General features: G+C 37.4%; 1 protein-coding gene across 8 annotated transcripts in view; it reads left to right on the plus strand.

Annotated features, from left to right (window-relative positions):
* ABCC9 (ATP binding cassette subfamily C member 9) overlaps positions 1-21,393 on the plus strand; it is a 133,785-nt gene that overhangs the window by 27,777 nt on the left and 84,615 nt on the right. For all 8 annotated transcript variants that reach the window (XM_046012227.1, XM_046012235.1, XM_046012230.1 and 5 more), the window contains 6 exons: positions 1,382-1,534; positions 2,187-2,342; positions 4,252-4,386; positions 7,584-7,746; positions 12,478-12,518; positions 13,390-13,532. In XM_046012227.1, coding sequence (XP_045868183.1) covers positions 1,382-1,534; positions 2,187-2,342; positions 4,252-4,386; positions 7,584-7,746; positions 12,478-12,518; positions 13,390-13,532 — 791 coding nt within the window. The remainder of the gene's footprint in view (positions 1-1,381; positions 1,535-2,186; positions 2,343-4,251; positions 4,387-7,583; positions 7,747-12,477; positions 12,519-13,389; positions 13,533-21,393) is intronic.

Genomic DNA, 21,393 nt, shown 5'->3' on the forward strand with positions numbered 1-21,393 from the left:
CACATTGTTTATTTCACCTTGGCACTTGCTATAAATGTTCTTTAAATGAAGCATGTTATTTATGGATGTTCTTATCTTTCTAGGTGGTAAGCTCTTTAAATAGAAGGACTGTGGACTGTTAATATTTATGTTCACAATGTGTAGCCTAGTCACTTGCACATACTGGTGCTCAGTTATTATGAAAGTGAACCGGATATTTTCACCATTGAATGCACTTTTGTGATGTTTTACCCCTACTAACCTGATTACATTCCATACATTCCACATAGAATTTTTCTGTCATCTCTCTCCCTTACATGTATTAACCACACATCTTTCTGAGAAGGAACAGAACTTACACATTTCTGTGTATCCTCATGAAAGAAGAGGAAAGGACCAGAAACAGAATGTAATGGATCTAAACCATAAAAAACGAAGATTGCCCAGATTGACATGATGTACTTATTTGAGTGTTACCTTCCCTCACTTCTTTTTTTTTTTTAAATATTTTATTTATTTATTTGACAGAGAGAGATCACAAGTAGGCAGAGAGGCAAGCAGAGAGAGTGAGAGGGAAGCAGGCTCCCTGCCGAGCAGAGAGCCCGATGCGGGACTCGATCCCAGGACCCTGAGATCATGACCTGAGCCGAAGGCAGTGGCCTAAACCACTGAGCCACCCAGGCGCCCCAACTTTCCCTCACTTCTAACTAACAAGTTACCACATACTATTGTTACAAACAAAAAGCAGTTTTGTATGTCCTTATGATGACTTCGGTCATACCAACTCAATTTCATTTTAAGTTGTGTTTTGTCCCTGGAAGTGTCAATGTCAATAACCACATTACATATTTTACAGTTTATAATTTATTTTGTTAATATAAATTAAGATAAATGAAAATTAGATTAAGTCAACTATGTGGAGTTATTTTAATAACTTTAATAATTTTAATAATATTTTAATTAACAAAACTATAGAAGTTGTATTTCTGTATTAGTGGTCTTGCTGACCAACTGACAAAACCAGTTTTGTGGTTTCTACTTCAAAATTACAGTCTAAATTAATTTCGATCTTCAGTTACTATGTCTCAAGATGGAATAATATATCCTTGCAGAATATATACTCAAGTTTTTAAAGATTAATGTGTACCTTTTTTCTACTATCTGGCATTTCCAGCAATCTTAATGATCAATTTGGGATTTTATGCATTTAACTAGTTTGAATTTGTATCTGTGGACAGGATGAAGAAAAGCCAAAATTGCCTTGTTGTGGCTCATTTCACTGCTGTTATAAAGATATTGAGTTTTTACATTTAAAAATCATGTATCATTTGATAGATGTGAACTGTACCCCTGATATATGAAAAGAGCAGTTTTAATTTATGTCTTTTTCTTTTGGGACAAGATTTCAGAAAAGCTTTCATCAAAGGAATTTCTTGAAAATGCTTATGTACTAGCAGTTCTTCTTTTCTTGGCCCTTATTCTGCAAAGGACATTTTTGCAGGCTTCCTACTATGTAACCATAGAGACTGGCATTAACCTCCGTGGAGCTCTGCTGGTATGTACAAGTTTGAATGATCTTTGTGTTTTGAAAATGCCATATACCATCCGATGATAGAAGCGTAGTGGAGTTAATTTTGTTTTTCACGATTCTGTTTTTACTCTGATACTACAACTTCAACATTTCTAGGAGCTGCTTAATAAAAGTAACAGAGCTAATTAGTAACCCCCAGAATTTTTAAAACGTTTTGTAATAATAAGAGAATTTGGGGGCACCTGGGTAGTTCAGTTGGTTAAGCATCGACTCTTGATCTTAGCTCAGGTCTTGATCTCAGGGTCGTGAGTTCAAGTCCCGGGTTGGGCTTCGTGCTGGGGGTGGAGGCTGCTGAAAGAAAGAAAGAAAGAAAGAAAGAAAGAAAGAAGTTTTGAAAACTTTATCTCTGTTTTAATTTGTTCTAGAGCTTATGTTTGAAATTGAGTATGCATTTTGATTATATTGCAAGAAAATTAAGTTTGTATGTAATTGAGGACGGAAAGTTACTATGCTAAAATGAAGATAGTGTTTGACTTAAGAAGATGGAATTCTAGGTTTTTTTCCCTCCTTTTTCTCCAGAAAAACTTAAAATGTTATCTTTTCAATAAAAGTGAATAAATATAGTATTGATTAAGTTTAGAGTTTCAAGTACTTTTTTTGTTTTTCTTTTTTGCAGGCGATGATATACAATAAAATCCTTAGGCTGTCTACATCTAATTTATCCATGGGTGAGATGACCCTGGGACAGATCAATAACTTGGTTGCCATTGAAACCAATCAACTCATGTGGTTCTTATTCCTGTGTCCCAATCTATGGGCAATGCCTGTTCAGGTAGATCAATATAAATAATCTCATTTGCACAGGAAACAAAACAAAAGGAGTAGGAGATACTTAGCTCAGTAAAGGGCAAGCTTTTTAAATATGCTGATGTTAATTATACTCTTTTTATAGAAAGAAAGCAGAGATTCAGAACTCTGACATAAGTTAGGAAAGTGGGGTGTGGAATTCTATGTTTAGGTTCAAATATCTGCTCTATCCCGTTTGCACAAGTGTTTAAATCCTCAAAACATTCATTTCCTCAACTTTAAAATGGGAATGATAATAGTATCTGCCTCATAGAATTGTTGGAATTGTCAAGACTAAGTTAGTACATGCAGCACAAGCAGCATAATGCCTAGCATTTCATGGGCATCCAGTATTTGTTAGTTGTTACTGTTGTTGACCAGATTCAGGCAATTCACAGAGCCAAGGCTTGACCCCGTTCATTTTGACAGACTCTCATAGCATTTCTAAAGTAGAACAATTGCTGTAACCCATTCCATAGTTTCAATAGCTGATGTTTTATAAAATGTCAAACTTTATTAGGTGGTAGGAACACTAACAAGCTGGAGGGCAGTTTAGCCATTTTTTATGGAAAATAGCATTTTAGCAAAGATGCAGCATCCCTGCTCCCCACCAATTGAGTAAAAAAAGCAGAAGAAATGTTTTCAGCTCTTTCTTCCATGTGATGGTGAATATTTTTAGTTATCTCAAGTTTTGCATCCTGTAGATAGAGCTTAAACTGTAGATCTTATTAAAACCAGTCTGTCACCTTTGTCCCTGTGTGCCATGCTTATTAAAATGCATATAATAATACAGATATGGTAGTTTTAAAATTTTGTTGGCCCTTTTAGTTTTAAATGGAAATCCAAGCCAAATAAAAATGTATATCATCCACAGTGCATGACACAATGAAAGATTTAAAATTTGCTCAGTCTCTTTTATTAATATGTACTTATATACAGGCCAAGTAAGTGGCTGCCTACATGATGTAATTTAAAATGCACCCCAAATCCTAGGCTGCCTTTGAAAGATTACATCATGAATGACTTTAAGGAAACTTTATTTTGACTGGAATCCCTAAAAAGCCCAATTGGTTAGGCAGTAAATATGTGCATTTGCCTCCAAAAGGCCACTGTTAAGCTGTTATCATTGGCAAACACACAAGGATTTAATGCTTTAACTACACAGATATAGTTCATTTGTTGACATTTTCAGCCATGATAAACTGATCTACTGGAGGAAAAAAGTAGGGAGAAAAGACTGTGGGATCAAATCCTAAGTTTTTAAAGGAAGAAGAAGAAAGTGACAAACCAGAGAGGGTTGACTTAAGTGGTTCAACCCTGGGTTTGGGGAAATAAAAAGGGAAGTGAGGTATGACAGGGCACCACCAACTCTAGCTTCCTGATAGTTTTAGTTAAGCTTAGCCTTCTTGTCATCAAGTGACTTCTGGGGTCACTGAGGCTGTGAGGAGCTCAGATTATTCCTTTAGCCTGCAAACAACCACCCAGGGCTCACTTACATTATGATGCTGCCTCCTGCTTTCCATCCTTCCCACCTGGAAAAGTTAGTAGAGTTCCATGACAATATGGAATGCCAGTTACAGTGGGTGATAATGTTTTCAAGAAAAAAATGTGAAGACTGTCTTAGAAGGTCAGAAGCATCAGGGGACCAGTCTGCAGCCTCATGCAGTAACTTGGTTTGACACTCGTTTTGCAGATCATCAGACCAAAAATAAATTCCTACCACTTAGCTTTCCCCAACAAAACATAGCAAAACCCAACTGTTCTCAGTTGAGTTGACTTCCAAATACATGTATTTATTAATCAATCAATAATGAAGAAATAGTACATTTTTGCCAAAATATATTTCCTTTCATGCAGTGGTTCATTTTCCCTTTTCCATATGGTTTCCTTTCTAGATCATAATGGGAGTGATTCTGCTCTATAATTTACTTGGATCGAGTGCATTGGTTGGTGCAGCTGTCATTGTTCTCCTTGCGCCAATTCAGTACTTCATCGCTACAAAGTTGGCAGAGGCTCAGAAAAGCACTCTGGTACGTTCCCATCTTTTGGAAACTTGATTAGGAAAAATCTACTAAGCTGTTTTATTTTTAAAATAATGGGAAATGAATACATGCCACTCAGAATAATTTGGAAATTGATACATTTTATTTCAATTCTTAGGCAGCAAATGTGTATTTTCTGTGTTGCAAAAAAGCACTTGTTTTTAAGAATTTTTAAAAATTTTATTTTATTTAAGATCAATTAATTAACATATAGTGTATTATTAGTTTCAGAGGTTGATTTCAGTGATTCGTCAGTTGCATATAACACCCAGTGCTCTAGAAGTAATGTTGCTCTTTTTAAAAAATTTTATTTTATTTTTTCAGTGTTCCAAGATTCATTGTTTAGGTACCACACCCAGTGCTCCATGTAATACATGCCTTCCTTAATACCTACCACCAGACTCACACATCCCCTCATCCCCATCCCTCCAAAACCCTCAGTTTGTTTCTCAAAGTCCACAGTCTCTCATGGTTCGCCTCCCCCTCCAATTTCCCGCGATTCATTTTTCCTTTCCTTCTCCGAATGTCCTCCATGTTATACCTTATGCTCCACAAGTAAGTGAAACCATATAATAATGGACTCTCTCTGCTTACTTATTCCACTCAGCAGAATCTCCTCCAGTCCCATCTATGTTGATAGAAAAGTTGGGTATTCATCTTTTCTGATGGAGGCATAATACTCCATGGTATATATGGACCATATCTTCTTTATCCATTCGTCTGTTGAAGGACATCTTGGCTCTTTCCATAGTTTGATGACTGTAGCCATTGCTGCTATGAACATTGAGGTACAGATGGCCCTTCTTTTTACTACATCTGTATCTTTGGGGTAAATACCCAATAGTGCAATTGTGGGGTCATAGGTAACTTTATTTTTAATTTCTTGAGGAATCTCCACACTGTTTCCAAAGTGACAGCACCAGCTTGCATTCCCACCAACAGTATAAGAGGGTTCCCCTTTCTCCACATTGTCTCCAACACTTGTTATTTCTTAACTTGTTAATTTTGGCCTTTCTAACTCATATAAGGTGGTATCTCATTGTGTTTTTTTTTTCCCCATTTTATTTATTTTTTCAGCGTAACAGTATTCATTCTTTTTGCACAACACCCAGTGCTCCATGCAAAACGTGCCTTCCCCATTAGCCACCACCTGTTCCCCCAACCTCCCACCCCTGACCCTTCAAAACCCTCAGGTGTTGTGTTTTTGATTTGAATTTCTCTGATGGCTAATGATAATGAACATCTTTTCATGTGTCTGTTAGCCATTTGAATGTTTTCTTTGGAGAAGTGTCTGTTCATGTCTTCTGCCCATTTTTTGACATTTTCTGTTTTTTGGGTGTTGAGTTTGAGGAGTTCTTTGTAGATCTTGGATATCAGCCCTTTGTCTGTAGTGTCATTTGTGAATACCTTCTCCCATTCCGTGAGTTGCCTCTTTGATAAAAAGCGTCTGCACAGCAAAGGAAACAATCAACAATAACAACAACAAAAACCACTTGTTTTAAAAGTGGAATTGAAATGTATGATTTGATCATCTCAGACTCAAAATACCAGAGGCACAATTCCTGAAGTTTTTAAGTGCCATGGGGTGATGAGGCATGGATCATTTTCTAGATCACGTCTAGAGAATATACCTGAGTGTATTTCGAGTCCATTGGATGTTAATTATTGGCATGGGATAAATGGTTCAAAGAATAAATAAAGCATCAGGTTTGCTGCTTCTGATGTTAAATTTCCCTCGAGTCAAAACAAGCCATGAGATGATCTATGGAGTTACACTCAAGTATTTCAGTGGCTGCTGCTCTGGCTGAATATGTTCATGGTCAGCTTGGCAAGCAAGCAAAGCCAATGATTGACACTTTCTGGCTTCAGCGTGTCATAAAATCATTTTATTGGACCAAGAATTGGCTTCTTTTAAAGAAATATTTGCAAATAATAAAATTGTTGACAGGATGTTTAGAAATAAAGTTTGATTAAATATGAGCGAGGCTGTCTGTGAATCAGGCATAAAATGTAGGGATGCTGCCACCCATGGAAGTGTTTCCCAAGTTGGTTTCTGCTGTGACAAGCGAATTGTATGTCATGCAGGTGGTTTCTGTCACTTGTAGTTTTTCTTGTAGTTTACAAGAAAAACTTGTAGTTTTTCTGCTACTCCCAGTGAGGCTGCTCATTGTTTCTGTCTGAGCTAACCGTCCATCTTTACTTCAGGGCATGAATACAGAGAGGTGAGGAAGAGGGGCACAAAGTGGAGACATGACTATCCTCAAACATCTGTCTTTCATTGAGCTCATCATGCTGTATTCATTTACTCATGCAACAATCATCTGATAGGCATCTAAGGCTCTGTAGAGACCAGAAGATGAATAAAAACCAAGCCATTTGCTACTTTTGCTTCCTCCCATCGCCTTTGGGCCACTTGCCTGCTCCTTTTGATAGCTCATAGGACATAATGTACCTTACTGATCATTTTAATACTTGGTGGTGGTAGAAGTTGCAGCAGTTCAATAAATTGTGGCTTTTGTAAAAAATTTCTTTACAGTTAATCCAAACTCTCAGTAATGAGTAAATCTAGTTTAGGCTTTAAACAAGAGCTTATGAAGAGGTGTGTAGAAGTCTCTCGAAGTTAAAGGTAAAAGCCTTGGTTTCAATAAGTGTATTATGAAGACACAACATGAACACCTGCCTTGTGAACACACACAACCCTCACATTCCCAAATAAGAAGCAAACTAACTTTCCTTACATTCATTGTTTTCTAAGTATGAGTGATAGTGCTGAGGAGAGAATAAAATGAGTTAGATGTTAGGAGGAGCCACTGGAAATCTCTGTGTCATTTCCCTAAATGTCTATATATACTATCTGCAGACCAATTCAAGGAAATCAGGTGATACTTTAAGAAACTGCTTTTATTTAACCCAAAGCAACAGAAACATAAAAGTTTTTAGGTAGAAAGATATTTGAGGCCATTTCATTCAATTTTTCGTTTTAGAGTTGGAGGCAGAAGCATAGAGAGTTTGCCTTCCCCCACCCTCACCCCGGCCCCCACTCCCAGGGGATCTCAAAGTCACAATCAATGGTGGAGCCAGGCAGAAATCAAGATCTGGTCCATCCCTGTCTCTTACATATAGAGTTCCGCCCCTTTGATTCACTTGGATGCAGCATGCATTGTTTTTTTATTTTTGTTTTCTAGGATTATTCTACAGAGAGACTGAAGAAAACAAATGAAATATTGAAAGGCATCAAACTTCTAAAGTTGTATGCCTGGGAACACATCTTTTGCAAAAGTGTAGAAGAAACAAGAATGAAAGAACTATCCAGTCTCAAAACCTTTGCACTTTATACATCACTCTCTAGTAAGTTGCCCTTGCTCTAAGGACCACCAAAAAATATGTGGCCTATTTACTTTGGGTTATGATCCCTGAGACATTCTACTCATCTGAGGAAGTCCATTCATTCTGTACTTAGGTGCTGCCCAATAGCCATTAGCCATGTCAGCCTTTTTAAATTTAAATTAAAGAACAGGGTTAGCATAGGCTTAGTCAGGTTGACCTAAATTTGTTTTCTTTGAAGATGCGTGCTTTTGTCATGTTACTTTGCATCTGAAATCCTTGGTTTTTTCATCTGTAAAATGGGGATGGTGATGAGCATAGTACCTGTGATTGAAACCATTTTATCAGTTACCATTGGGAAGAATAGTGGGTTTTCAGTAACAGTTTTGTTTACTTAAGTTGATTGGACTGTATTGTTATTGACCTTCTTATCCCCAAAGGTCCTCAAAAATTATCTGCAGTTGTCTTACCTGTCTCTCTGTGAGCTTATGATATTATATTTTCTTGAAGATTATACTTAAAATGCTATTTTTGAAAATTGAGAAGAAGAAATGTCAACATATCTGAGTAAAAGAAGTCCAGTTATATTCACATAAAACCCTCTTTTCCAATACATTTTCAAGAACTTTTAAATATGGAGCACTCTTATCTTCAACTCTAATTTTTATAAAGCAGCTATTAACAAAATTATTGTTTTTCCCCCAGAGTGACACTGAGTACTCTCAAGAAAAATTAAGCTTATGTTAGTACAATTCTTATAAACTTAACCAAACTACTCCCACTAACATTTGATCTGGTTTGTATGTCAGTTTTGTTTATCTTTATTGTTCCCAAGACTTTGAACAAATTAAAATGCTGGAAGTTAATATATTGTTTCCTCTTGAATTCTAAACTACTTTAATTCTTAGAGATTATAAATACTTCTTGTGTGAAATAGATTTAGAGAAAATATTTGGTTTGTATAGCTCATTTATTCTACCCCTAATGCCTGATGCATTAGAAATGAAATGGGAAGGAGATTTCTCTTCCAGCTCTGTACCACTGCTAATATGACATCAAAATGCTAGAAGATGGAATGATTGATATCCACTTGTTTATATAACAGTACTCTAATCTGGTGACCCTGGCAGGGGAATGTATATTTGTCTCTGCAGTGGACTGAAGTACTCATGAAAAGGATGGATGAAGCCAGAAATAATAACAATAAAAAAAGTTGAGATACTCAGCCAATTATTGCCCTAAGTGGCTTTACACATATAATCCCATTTAATCCTCCCAACATCCCAATGATTTAGATGCTACTATTAATTCCATTTTAGATATTAAAAGATTGAGGTGGAGAGAGCTTAAGTAACTAGAATTTCATTTAAATCATCCACCTACTAAATGGCACGGGTGGGTTGTTAATCCAATTTGTCTGTCTCCAGACATGAAATTTGGATGGGTTTTTGAAAGTCAGATACAAAAGAAGGGAGGACACAGGATAACAGGGGAGAAAAACAAGAAATAATGAAAGTAAAAATACAGAGTTAGATGTTTATGATGGGCAGCAGGAATTCTTGAGCCAATGGTATAAAATTCCCAGTTGGACCACTTGTAAGATTTATGATATGGTTATGTACAGTGTTCTTGGTGATTAAGAGCTTGAACTGTAGGAGTTGCATAGAGCTGGCTATAAATCCCAGCTCTGCCACTTTTTGGCAGTGTGGCCTTGACCAAATTACTTATATCCTCCAAGCCCCAATTTCTTCATCTGTAACATGAGGTGATGTTTATCATGTAGGACTGTAGTAAAGATTAAAATAATGAATAATACAAATGTTGATTTGGGTTGTTGATTCTATTCCAGGCGTGACATCAAATGCTTCATAGTCATTATCTCATATAAAGCACCTGGTAAATGGTCTAGTACTCACTAACCTCCAACCATCACTTTCCTCATCTAAAAATTGGTATAATAATAATAAATCATTATCACAGATATATTGCGAGAATCAAATGAGGCAGTGAATTTTATAAATAGGGGCACCTGGGTGGCCCAGTTGGTTAAGCACCTGACTCTTGATCTCAGCTCAGGTCTTGATCTCAGGGTCATGAATTCAAGCACTGCATTGGGCTCCATGCCCAAACATGGAGCCCACTTAAAAATACACACACACACACGCACGCACACATTTTGTAAATAGGATTTGTAGAGAACCACAAGAAAATAAAAAATAATGAAAGGAAAAAGTCAGTTGTATAACAGAGTGCTTATTATTGAGTCTTAGAGGGCAAGCTGACCTAAAATGATATCTTGCATCAACAACTTGTCAGCTCTACAGCCTTGGTTTGTATTGGGGGTAGTCTCAGTTTTCTCATCAGGAAGCTGGGAAATATTAAGATCATCTTCAGGAATTAAATAAGATTATGTGTGTCAAGTGTCTAGAAAAGTACCTGAAACATAAAAGTGCTCAATCAGTGGTATCTGGAGATATTGAAAAGCAAAGTTAAACAGGACACTTACTAGAAGAACTGAAGATTCATCTCTGCTTTTATGAATCAGTATTCTTGCCATTTGAGATAATATCTGGGGGGAAGAGAAATTCTATTAATTTCCTAGTTTCCATTGCCAAATGGTTGTGTACTATTTATAGATTTAATCCATTGGTAAAAGACAAAAAACCAGTACTATATTTTTTTGTATTCGCTTTGATAGAGTCTTATATGGAGAAGTGAAAAGAACATATAGCTTTTTTAAAAAAACATATTTATTTATTTATTTATTTATTTGATGGAGAGAGAGAGGGAGAGAGAGCATGAGCAGGGGGAGGGGCAGAAGGAGAGAGAAGCAGACTCCCCACTGAGCAAACAGCCCAATGTGGGACTTGATCCCAGGACCCTAGGATCATGACCTAAGCTCAGGGCAGGCACAATGACTGAGCCACCCAGGTGTCACAAGAGCAAAGAGCTTTGAGACCAGAAAGGTCTAGGTTTAAATCCAAGTTCTATGACCTCCTAGTTTGGAATCTTGCAAGCTGTGTCCTCATTATTGTGCAGGGTAGTTACTGTCATTAAATATGAGAATGTGGTTGCCTGGGTGGCTCAGTTGGTTAAGCAACTGCCTTCAGCTCAGGTCATGATCCTGGAGTCTCAGGATCAAGTCCCACATTGGGCTCTCTGCTCAGTGGGGAGTCTGCTTCTCCCTCTAACCCACTCATACTCTCTCTCTGTCTCTCTCTCTCTCTCTCAAATAAATAAATAATATCTTTAAAAAATATGAGAATGTATGTAAAGCTCTCTTATCATACCTCAGTGCTTGTGACGTGTTAGTTCAGAGCAAGGTGGTGGCAAGCGGTCTGAGAGGCCTGACTGCATTGGTTTGTATCCCAGCTGTGTGACCTGAAGCTTCTCGTCCTCATCTTTGTAACAGTATAGGAAGAGTACCCTACATGTACCTGGTGCAGATTGCTGTAGAAATGGTTTTCCAACAAACAGCAGTTGTCCCCGTTCTTCCTCATCAAGAGGAAATTACCTATTCAAAGATGTGGACTATAAAATGAATGATAAACAATGATGAGGGGGAAAGAAAAAAATGCACTTAAAATAGCCACAGAAAGAAGATGGAGGTAGAAACGCAACTGCTTATCGGTGCTGTTAGGAAACTCGGGGCAGTGTTTGGATTCCCAGTCTTGTACAAGCATTTGGATTTGATAACCAAGCCACGTATGGACCCGCAAAAGCACAACCTGATTTTGTGTACAGTGGTGAGGGTAATTCACGAGAGTGGATCATGAGGACTGATGTTGGTTTTTGGATGAACTCTCTCCTGCATGTCAAGGAAACTGGGTTCTAGCTTTCACTATGTCACCAATTCATGTACTCTTTTACTCCTCAGTTCCTAGAATTCTGTGGTTTATGAAAAATAGAGCTACAAGTCATCAACTTGGCTTTTTAATTTTCCTATAACCTCTAAATGTTAGTATTTTAGCCTAAAAGATGAGTTTTCCTTGTTTCAATTGTACATATCATCTCATCAAATATGAGTGCAGTATGTTCCTAAAGAGACATTCAGACAAGCAGAGGGCTCAGGAGATGGAGGTGTTTTGTTAAACAAAAGGTCTATAACTGGAAATAAATGTCACTTTCGGAAGTCAAATTCTTATTTTTATGCACCATAATAACTCAGTTTTCATATATTTAAGTTAGCTTAGTGGACCAAGTGAAATAGATTGGAAATACTCTCAGGAAGGCACATTTGAATGGATTCTAATTATTTGTATCATTAAAGGAGTATTTCATCTGAATTTTGCAGTTTGTAACAGTTCATAAAAAATAATTTTTCTGTAAGATAGAATATTTTCTGGGGTGCCTGGGTGGCTCAGTCAGTTAAGCATCTTCCTTCAGCTCAGGCCTGAATCGAGCCCCAAATTGGGCTCCCTTCTCAGTGGGGAGTCTTTTTCTCCCTTTGCCCCTCACCCCCCTCATGCTCACACTCTCTCTCTCTCTCTCAAGTAAATAAATAAAATATTTTTTTTAAACTCTGTTAAAAAAAGAGAAGTATTTTTTGATTCAGACTAATGTGGGGAACTCCTGCGACTTTAAACAAGGAAATACCAACAGGGCACTGTTTGTGGACACTGGACAAAATGTTATTTAATGCACTCGGTCCTCTCTGTCTTTAAGGAACATTAAAGTAATAATAGATGATTAATTAGAGTTACTGAAAACATTTCACAGTTCGATGAGCCTAACGTATTTTATTTCTTTCCACAGTCTTCATGAACGCAGCAATTCCCATAGCAGCTGTTCTTGCCGTAAGAAACTTTCTCTTGCTTTTAGAAATGGAACTAAGTCAGTGTTTAGAAAGGATTTATGAGCAAGAATGTGTGGGTGGTAATATATATTATTTCACCTCTGCTAGTTTTCTCTTGTAGTCCCATTGTAATAATTCTAATCCAGGGTTTCTCCACGGTGACACTCTAAGCCTTTTTGGCCCAGATAATTCTGTGTTGGTTGGTCTTTTCCTCTGCATGAGGACGTGTAGCAGCATCCCTGGCTCTTGGATGCTGTTAGCGTCCCCCAGACATTGCCAAGTGTGCCCTGGGGAGCAAAATGAATAGTAGTTGGGAACTAACTGTTGTAATCTTCATGATCTGGTTCCCAGACATTCTTAAATCAAGAGAGTGCTAGTTCAACAACCAGAAAAGTACATTACATTTCAAACTAAAATAACAAACTGGAATTACATTTAGTAAGTGTGCATGGAACACGACTGTTGGCACATTTAGTAAAGATCCATAATGGGGACCCTAAAACAATGGAACATCTTCTTTTTCTCTTAGAAAATTTAGTATTGGTTGGATAGAACCTGATTGGTTGTTAAGAACTCTAGGTTCACCTCACAATTATCCCCCTACTGAGTAATTTGACAGAAGACCATTTCTGAATCTGTAAACAGATTCTGCTCTGCCCTTCTCACAAGTTCACTGCGAGGATGATATGTAAGCCATTAAGGACTAAAAATAACAAATCTTTTTGATTAGGGAGTAATTTGAGTGAAGTAATTGTTTTCAGAGTTAGGATGGACGTGTTGGCATAGCAAAATAGATTAGGTTTGTAAAATTGAATGTAAGCGTTTGTGAAACTTTCTCCAGCTTGCTCTAAAGAACTTCTCTCTTTGTGCAGACATTCGTGACCCATGCGTATGCTAGTGGGAACAATCTAAAACCTGCCGAGGCCTTTGCTTCCCTGTCTCTCTTTCATATCCTGGTTACCCCGTTGTTCCTGCTCTCCACAGTGGTCAGATTTGCAGTCAAAGCCATCATAAGGTATGCCCTGGGATGTCTGGAATTCTTTGCTTGATTATAGAAATTATGTATGCTTGTGGGAGTCAGTTTGAGAAGGTATTAAAAAAAATTTCAAATCAGTCCAGAGATAACCATTGTTAAAATTCGAATAGGTTTCTTTTCAGTCTTTTGCAATTATTTTTAAATGAAAATAATTATTATTCTGAAATAAAAATTTTGAGTTTCTGTTGCTTTTGACTCCTTATTTCATGATTGTTTTTACTTTTTCCCCTTCTTTAAGATCAGGATGTTTATTGGGTATGCAAAAGTCCATTGTTTTAAAGTACTGTACTCTAATTTAATGATTACCTCCCTGTTGGGCACTTAGAGTGTTTCTATTTTCTACCTAACATAAATAACTTTGAGATAAACATCTTTTTATATCTTTAAACTTTTCTCTGATTATTTTCTTAAGACAGATTTTTGGAAGTAGGGATACTAGTTCTAACAGTATCCACATTTTAAAAAATTTATTAATTTTTAGATTTTAACTCCAGTATATTTAACACTCAGTGTTATATTAGTTTCAGGTGTACAATACAGTGATTCAACAATTCCATACATTACTCAGTGCTCATTAAGATAAGGGTACTCTCAACCCCCTTCACCTATCTCACCCATCTCCCCCCCCCCCCACCTCCCTTCAGGTAACTATCAGTTTGTTCTCTTGAAGTAAGAGTGTTTCTTGCTTCGTCTCTTTTTTCCCCCTTTGTTTATTTGTTTTTTCCTTAAATTCCACATGTGAGTGAAGTTATATGGTATTTATCTATTTCTGACAGATTTATTTCACTTAGCATTGTATTTTCTAGCTGCAACCATGTTGTTGCAGATGGTGAGATTTCATTCTTTTCTATGGCTGAGCAATATTCGTGTGTGTGTGTGTGTGTGTGTGTAAGCACTTTATATCTATATCTATATCTATATCCTTATATTCTGTATTGATTCATCTGTTGATGGATACTTGGGTGGTTTCCATCATTCGGCTGTTGTAAATAATGCTACAATAAACATAGGAGCACATATATCCTTTCGAATTAGTGTTTTTGCATTCTTTGAGTAAATACCCAGTAGTGGAATTACTGGATTGTAGGGTAGTTCTATTTTTAATTTTTTGAGGAAACTCCATACTGTCTTCCACACTGGCTGCACCAGTTTGCAGTCCCACCAACAGTGAATGAGGCTTCCTTTTTCTCCAAATCCTTGCCAGTATTTGTTGTTTCTTGTGTTTTTGATTTTAGCCATTCTGACAGGTGTGAGGTGGTACTGCATTGTAGTTTTAATTTGCATTTCCTTGATGATAAATGATGTTGAGCATCTTTTCATGTATCTCTTTGGCCATCTGTAGCTTTTCTTTGGTGAAATGTCTATTCTTGTCTTCTGCCCATTTATTAATTAGATTATTTGTGGGCTTTTTTGGTTTGTTTGTTTGTTTTTTGGTGTGTGTGTGTGCACGCTCGATTGTATGAATGGTATGAGTTTTTAAGGTTCTTTTTTTTTTTAAGATTTTATTTATTTATTTGACAGAGAGATAGAGAGCACAAGCAGGCAGAGCGGCAGGCAGAGGGAAAGAGAGAAGCAGGCTTTCCACTGAGCAGGGAGCCCAATGTAGGGCTCAGTCCCAGGACCCTGGGATCATGATCTGAGCCAAAGGCAGACACTTAACTGACTGAGCCACCCAGGCACCCCCATTTTTAAGGTTCTTAATGAACCTAGGGTTCATTAAGGTTCTTATTGCTATGTTGCTTTTAAAGAGTGGTGGGTCAAATATTATACACATATTTAAAAATTTTTTAAAGGTTTTATTTATTTGGGATAGAGAGAGAAAGTGAGTAGGAGGGAGAGGGAGAGAGAATCTGAAGTAGACTTCACTGAACGCACAGCCCTGTGCGGGACTCCATCCCATGATTGCCTGATCACAACCTAAACCGAAACCAAGAGTTGGACACTTAACTGACTGAGCCACCCAGGCTCCCCAATTTTTAAGATTTTCTTAATGAAAATGGCCATAATATTTTCCAGTAAAACTGTATCAGTTTAGGGGTGCCTGGGTGGCTCAGTGGGTTAAAGCCTCTGCCTTCAGCTCAGGTCATGATCCTGGGGTCCTGGGATCAAGCCCCGCATGGGGCTCTCTGCTTAGCAGGGAGCATGCTTCCCCCTCTCTCTCTGCCTGCCTCTCTGCCTACTTGTGATCTCTCTCTGTCAAAATAAAATCTTAAAAAAAAACAAACTGTATCAGTTTATCTTTGCAGTTATAGTGATGTACAATGTTCCCATCAACATATAATTTCTGTTTTAATTTTAATTAAACCAGGAAAAAATTTAAGTAAGACTCATGGTTTCTGCCAATGGAAATACTTTGCAAAACCCCTCCACATTTTGGTTATTTTAAATATGCTGCTCTAGTTTTTTAACCAGTGTATACTTTGTCTCAGACTTACAATTTCCTACAATGCACAACAATAAAAATATATGATATTGACCATTTCCCACCAGTTTTCTTGTATTATATAAATAATTACGCTACCAAACTTTATTATGCTATATTATATAATGCTGTTTGTGTCACAGTCTGCTGTGTCTGATACTTTATTATGAACAGGGAAGTCTTCAAGTAAGTATTTCGCTTATGGTATAAGATCTGATAAACATAAAACCTCAGCATGTTTCATAAACAGTTGTAATGCCTGGCCTTTGAAAGAAACGTCAAGATGTTACAATACTAAGGAAAATTGGAAAATGGAGGCCTTAAATACATGGAGCTTGGCGTTGCTACTGATAACAATGTTGAACATTTTCTTATAAGGGCTTTTATTTTATTTATTTAATTTTTTTTCTTGTAGGGTCTTTTTTATTTCCATTTTATTTATTTTTTCAGCGTAACAGTATTCATTCTTTTTGCACAACACCCAGTGCTCCATGCAAAACGTGCCCTCCCCATTACCCACCACCTGTTCCCCCAACCTCCCACCCCTGACCCCTCAAAACCCTCAGGTTGTTTTTCAGAGTCCATAGTCTCTTATAGTTCGCCTCCCCTTCCAAATTTTTTTTTTAATAAACATATAATGTATTTTTTATCCCCAGGGGTACAAATGAGTTAATTTTCCCAATGGCTATGTATACGAAGAACACTAGTATTTGACATATAAAATACCAGAGTCTTCAGTTTGGGACAGTTTTCTATATTGTTTAACAATGGCTCAATCCCCAAAACCGGAAGATGCATGTCCATTATCTTATTATAAACTGAAATTCTGTTTGGTTGTAATAGTATCACAGAATGGTTTTAGTCGTGTTCTGTAGGTTATGTCGTGGGTAACCAATTCTGGAGCTGTTAGAGTTTAAGGATCAGACCCTCTGGCCTCGTTTGGCTCCTTTGCTTTTCTTACTGTTCTGCCTCTTAAAACAGTTGTACGGAACATGGACTGATTTTCGTAGCACCACTTCCAAATTAGGCAGTGCTCTGGAAGGGAAGCTACTTCAAACAATAAAATTGATGAATGGCCAAAGTCTGCTATTTTGGTCCTTAGTTTCATTTTCTCCATTTAATAGCTGTCCCTCTCATGGTTTCATTTTTAATTGGAATTTGACTTTGTATCTCAAGTGGGGATAAGAAACAGTTGATAAGTTCTACCTAACTTCTCTGAAATCAGGGGGTTACCAAACATCAAAAGGGCTTAAAGAGTTTATTTGGGAAAACACACACACACACACACACACACACACACACCTAGGAGTGCTCTTCCACTTCCATAGTATACAATCCTGTGTAGTAAATGCTGGTGAAGTTGAGAGTGGATAATGTTCACTGTATATTTCTGCATAGCACTCTTTTTTCTTTATGTCCCAGGGAAAGGCATTTGCCAGTTTGATAAAGACCAGTCTGTTTTCAGGGCTCAGCTCCAGATTTCCCAAACCATAGGCTGAATAGAATCAGCTTATAAAAACTTGCTTCTCCAAAATGAGTCTCAGTGATTGATTTGTGGGTCCTACAGAGATGACCAGTCAGCAGAGTAGCCAGGTCTTTTCCCTACTGTGTGCTGGTTCTGGGAACCCAAATGAGCTTTTTCCCAGTATTGACTGGGTTTGGCATTTTCTTCTGTGCCTGGGAACCCGTGACCAGTCTTTGATGCCAGTTGGCCCACAACAAGCTGAACAGCCTGTTTATAATCGGAGACTTTGGTGAGCTGATTTTGAAACCTCTTCTTCAGGACCGTGGAAGTCATAAGTTCTTTGCTTCACTCTTAAACGTATCAGAGATTTGGTGGGTTAGAAGGGGATGCAGCATACTCCCAAACTTGCATTACACATGCCTGTAAGAGACTTAAAAACCTCTCTAATGGAGGAAAATTCTTTCCTACGTGAAAATTCTATACTTTCTTTTAAAAATGTTTAGTTTCTTAGTCAAAATGGTCTTCGTGGTGCTCAGTGGGTGGGACGCCATATATACATAATAAAAAATGGAAGAAAGAGGCAGATATGATTCAGGTTTTCTCCTTACAATCCTACACTCCACATCGTTTGAGTTTTCTGGACATTTTATGATATCATAATCCAGTCTACATTTGTAAAACAGAGTCACGAAGTGGGGAGAAGTAGGAAAAATCACTATTGTCTAAAATATTAAAATACTGAGTAAGAGTGATTTTCCAGGATGCTTGCCTCACTTTTCCACTTTGTTTTATTTCTAAGAAAACAATATGTGTTTTTGCTGTTCTGGAGGAGAATGTAAGTTGATATGTTGTATCTTTTATAAGTAATTTCAGTGAAGGTTTCTGGTATTTGATGTATAATGCATTATCTATGTCCAAAGATGTTATCTGCCAAAAGTAAAATGTGTAAAAACCAATCCCTTGCTTTGTTAAAAAATAACTTTGTATCCTTTCTCTCATATACCTCCCAAAGGACTGTATGCTTGGCTGGTCCAGGAGAATTACCTTTGATCAAATAAATTGTTACTGATATTACAGAGTATGCATACTTCCACCTGGTCCCTGTTTATAAAAAATGTTATAGTTCTTACAAGAAAAGCACATAATTGTCAGCGACAAAGTCACTTATTCCCAATTAATATAATAGCACCTATCCAAGGTACTCAAGCTTTAGCTAAACACCCAAAGTGAAACTTGAAAAGTGAAAAAATAGCATGTGTAGCTAAAACCTTAAAGACTGATATGAATTATCCAAACACTTGGGAGATTAGTAAAACACTGACCTAGGAAGATGGTGGAGGCACGTTAGAAAATTGGTTGGTATCAAATGCATCTGCTGTCAAATCCTAGTACAGCCTTAGAGTACTCATTGTCCAGTCTCCAGCATATCATTTTGTGTTTCTATAGCTCAGCACCTTACTTACTGAGTACTGCAATAGCACCTGCTTATGGCAATTGAAACAATGAAACGAGACAGTATATGAACAGTGCCCAGCTCATTGCCTAAATATTTTAGATACTTTACCGATTTCAATTTTCCTAATTTACTCTCATTTTATTAATCTCCATCTGTGCTTCAGAGAGACATCTTCTGTGGGTCTACATGCACTGGTTAATACTTTGGGTACATTACAAAGTATTAAGAATTGCAAAGATGAAAGGTAGAGTGAAATCTACAGGGAACCTACCATCTAGATGGAGAGACCAGGAGGGGAAACTAAGTACAATATGGTGTATTATGCTATTTACAGAGCTCTATACAGAATACCATGGCCCATTATTTGAGTGTCACTGAAGTTTATCGAGTGAGAAACTAGACAGTCAAGTGAAAATTTAAAAGAGTTACTGTGGCTTCTTCATAAGATCTTAAAGAATAGGTAGGACTCGGTCAGTTGAAGAAAAAGGGAAAACATTTTTAAGCTGAGAGAGCAATGTATTCAGGGGGAAAGGGTGAGTAAGTAGGTGAGAGATCTTCGTGCATTTAGAGGACTAAACATAGTTGAGTGTAATTGGTGATGGGTTCTGATGTGGGAAGTGGCAGGGGATGAAGCTGGGAGCGGGGAGTAAAATCCTGAGCAGCCTGGAAATGATGCTAAGGATGCGGAAGGCAGAGGGGTGCCATTTGCTATTTTAAGGAGAGGAATCCTACATAAACAGATTTGGATTTTCCATATATAACCCTGGCAGCATGGTGGAAATTACTTCAGCCTTGGTCAGCATTCATGCGTTTTCCATAATTGCTTTGCCTCAGTGATTTCTGAAAGGACCTCATATGAATAGGAAATGCTTTTTGTATTACCCATTTATTCATTCACCAGACATTTCTTGAGACATTACTACGTTGTATTTTTGGCATTGGACTGGATCCTGAAGATGAAAATCTTTGCTCTTAAGGAGTTCGTAGTATAATGAGGGAGATAGTAACAAAAAATGACAAAATACGGGTGCTGCGGACCCTCAACCAGAGAACCTAGAATGATGAGGACGGGGAAAGGGAAAGGACAGGAGGTTCAGAGAGGTATTCATCTTGGGGTCCTCCGATATTCCTTGTAATTGGAATTCCAAAGTGGAGAGTTATGTAGAAGAAAGAAAGTTCTTTCTGTGCCCCAGTTATGCTCAGAGACCATTGCTTCTTAATGTCTAGCAAAAATGGGGCTCATTAATTCCATAAAAACTTTAGTAAGATTTGTGTGTGTACTAGAAAAGTGAAATGAAGAGTTGAATCAACTGACTTTACTTAAATGGCCGAGTCACTGGTTTATTCCTTCTTGGATTTATTCAGCAAACATTCATTGAGTAATATATGCCAAGAGCAGCTAGACATAGAGTCACAAGGCAAATGACCCTGTCCCCTGGACTTCCCTTTGTGTGCAAAGACATAGTATGAGACTGTTTAAAGGGTATTCCTTGGAATGGCAAAGCCATGCTCCTTAAAATTCATCTTCAAAATATAAGAACAGAATTACAACTAAAATCTATAAAGGTAAAGAAGATCTTTCAGTACTACTTTCAAAGTAGATCTTAGACATTTCTATCCCAGGAAAAACAATTGTAATTATGTATGGTGACAATGTTAACTAGACTTGTTGTGCTGATGAGATTGCAATGTATACAAATACTGGATCATTATGTTGTACACCTGGAACTACTACATGTCAGTTATACCTCAACTTAAAAAGTAATGAACAATCTCCACACTGTTCTCCAAAGTGGCTGCACTAACTTGCATTCCCACCAACAGTGTAAGAGTGTTCCCCTTTCTCCACATCCTCTCCAACACACGTTGTTTCCTGTCTTGCTTATTTTGGCCATTCTAACTGGTGTCAGATGGTATCTCAATGTTGTTTTAATTTGAATCTCCCTGATGGTTAGTGATGATGAACATTTTTTCATGTGTCTGATAGCCATTTATATGTCTTCATTGGAGAAGTGTCTGTTCATATCTTCTGCCCATTTTTTGATATGATTATCTGTTTTGTGTGTGTTGAGTTTGAGAAGTTCTTTATAGATCCTGGATATCAACCTTTTGTCTGTACTGTCATTTGCAAATATCTTCTCCCATTCCGTGGGTTGCCTTTTTGTTTTGTTGACTGTTTCCTTTGCTGTGCAGAAGATTTTGATCTTGATGAAGTCCCAAAAGTTCATTTTCGCTTTTGTTTCCTTTGCCTTTGGAGACATCTCTTAAAAGAAGTTGCTGTGGCTGATATCGAAGAGGTTACTGCCTATGTTCTCCTCTAGGATTCTGATGGATTCCTGTCTCATGTTGAGGTCTTTTATCCATTTCGAGTTTATCTTTGTGTACGGTGTAAGAGAATGGTTGAGTTTCACTCTTATACATATCGCTGTCCAGTTTTCCCAGCACCATTTATTGAAGAGACTGTCTTTTTTCCATTGTATATTTTTTCCTGTTTTGT

This window comes from Meles meles, chromosome 7 (assembly GCF_922984935.1).
Source record: "Meles meles chromosome 7, mMelMel3.1 paternal haplotype, whole genome shotgun sequence".
Classification (NCBI taxonomy): domain Eukaryota; kingdom Metazoa; phylum Chordata; class Mammalia; order Carnivora; family Mustelidae; genus Meles; species Meles meles.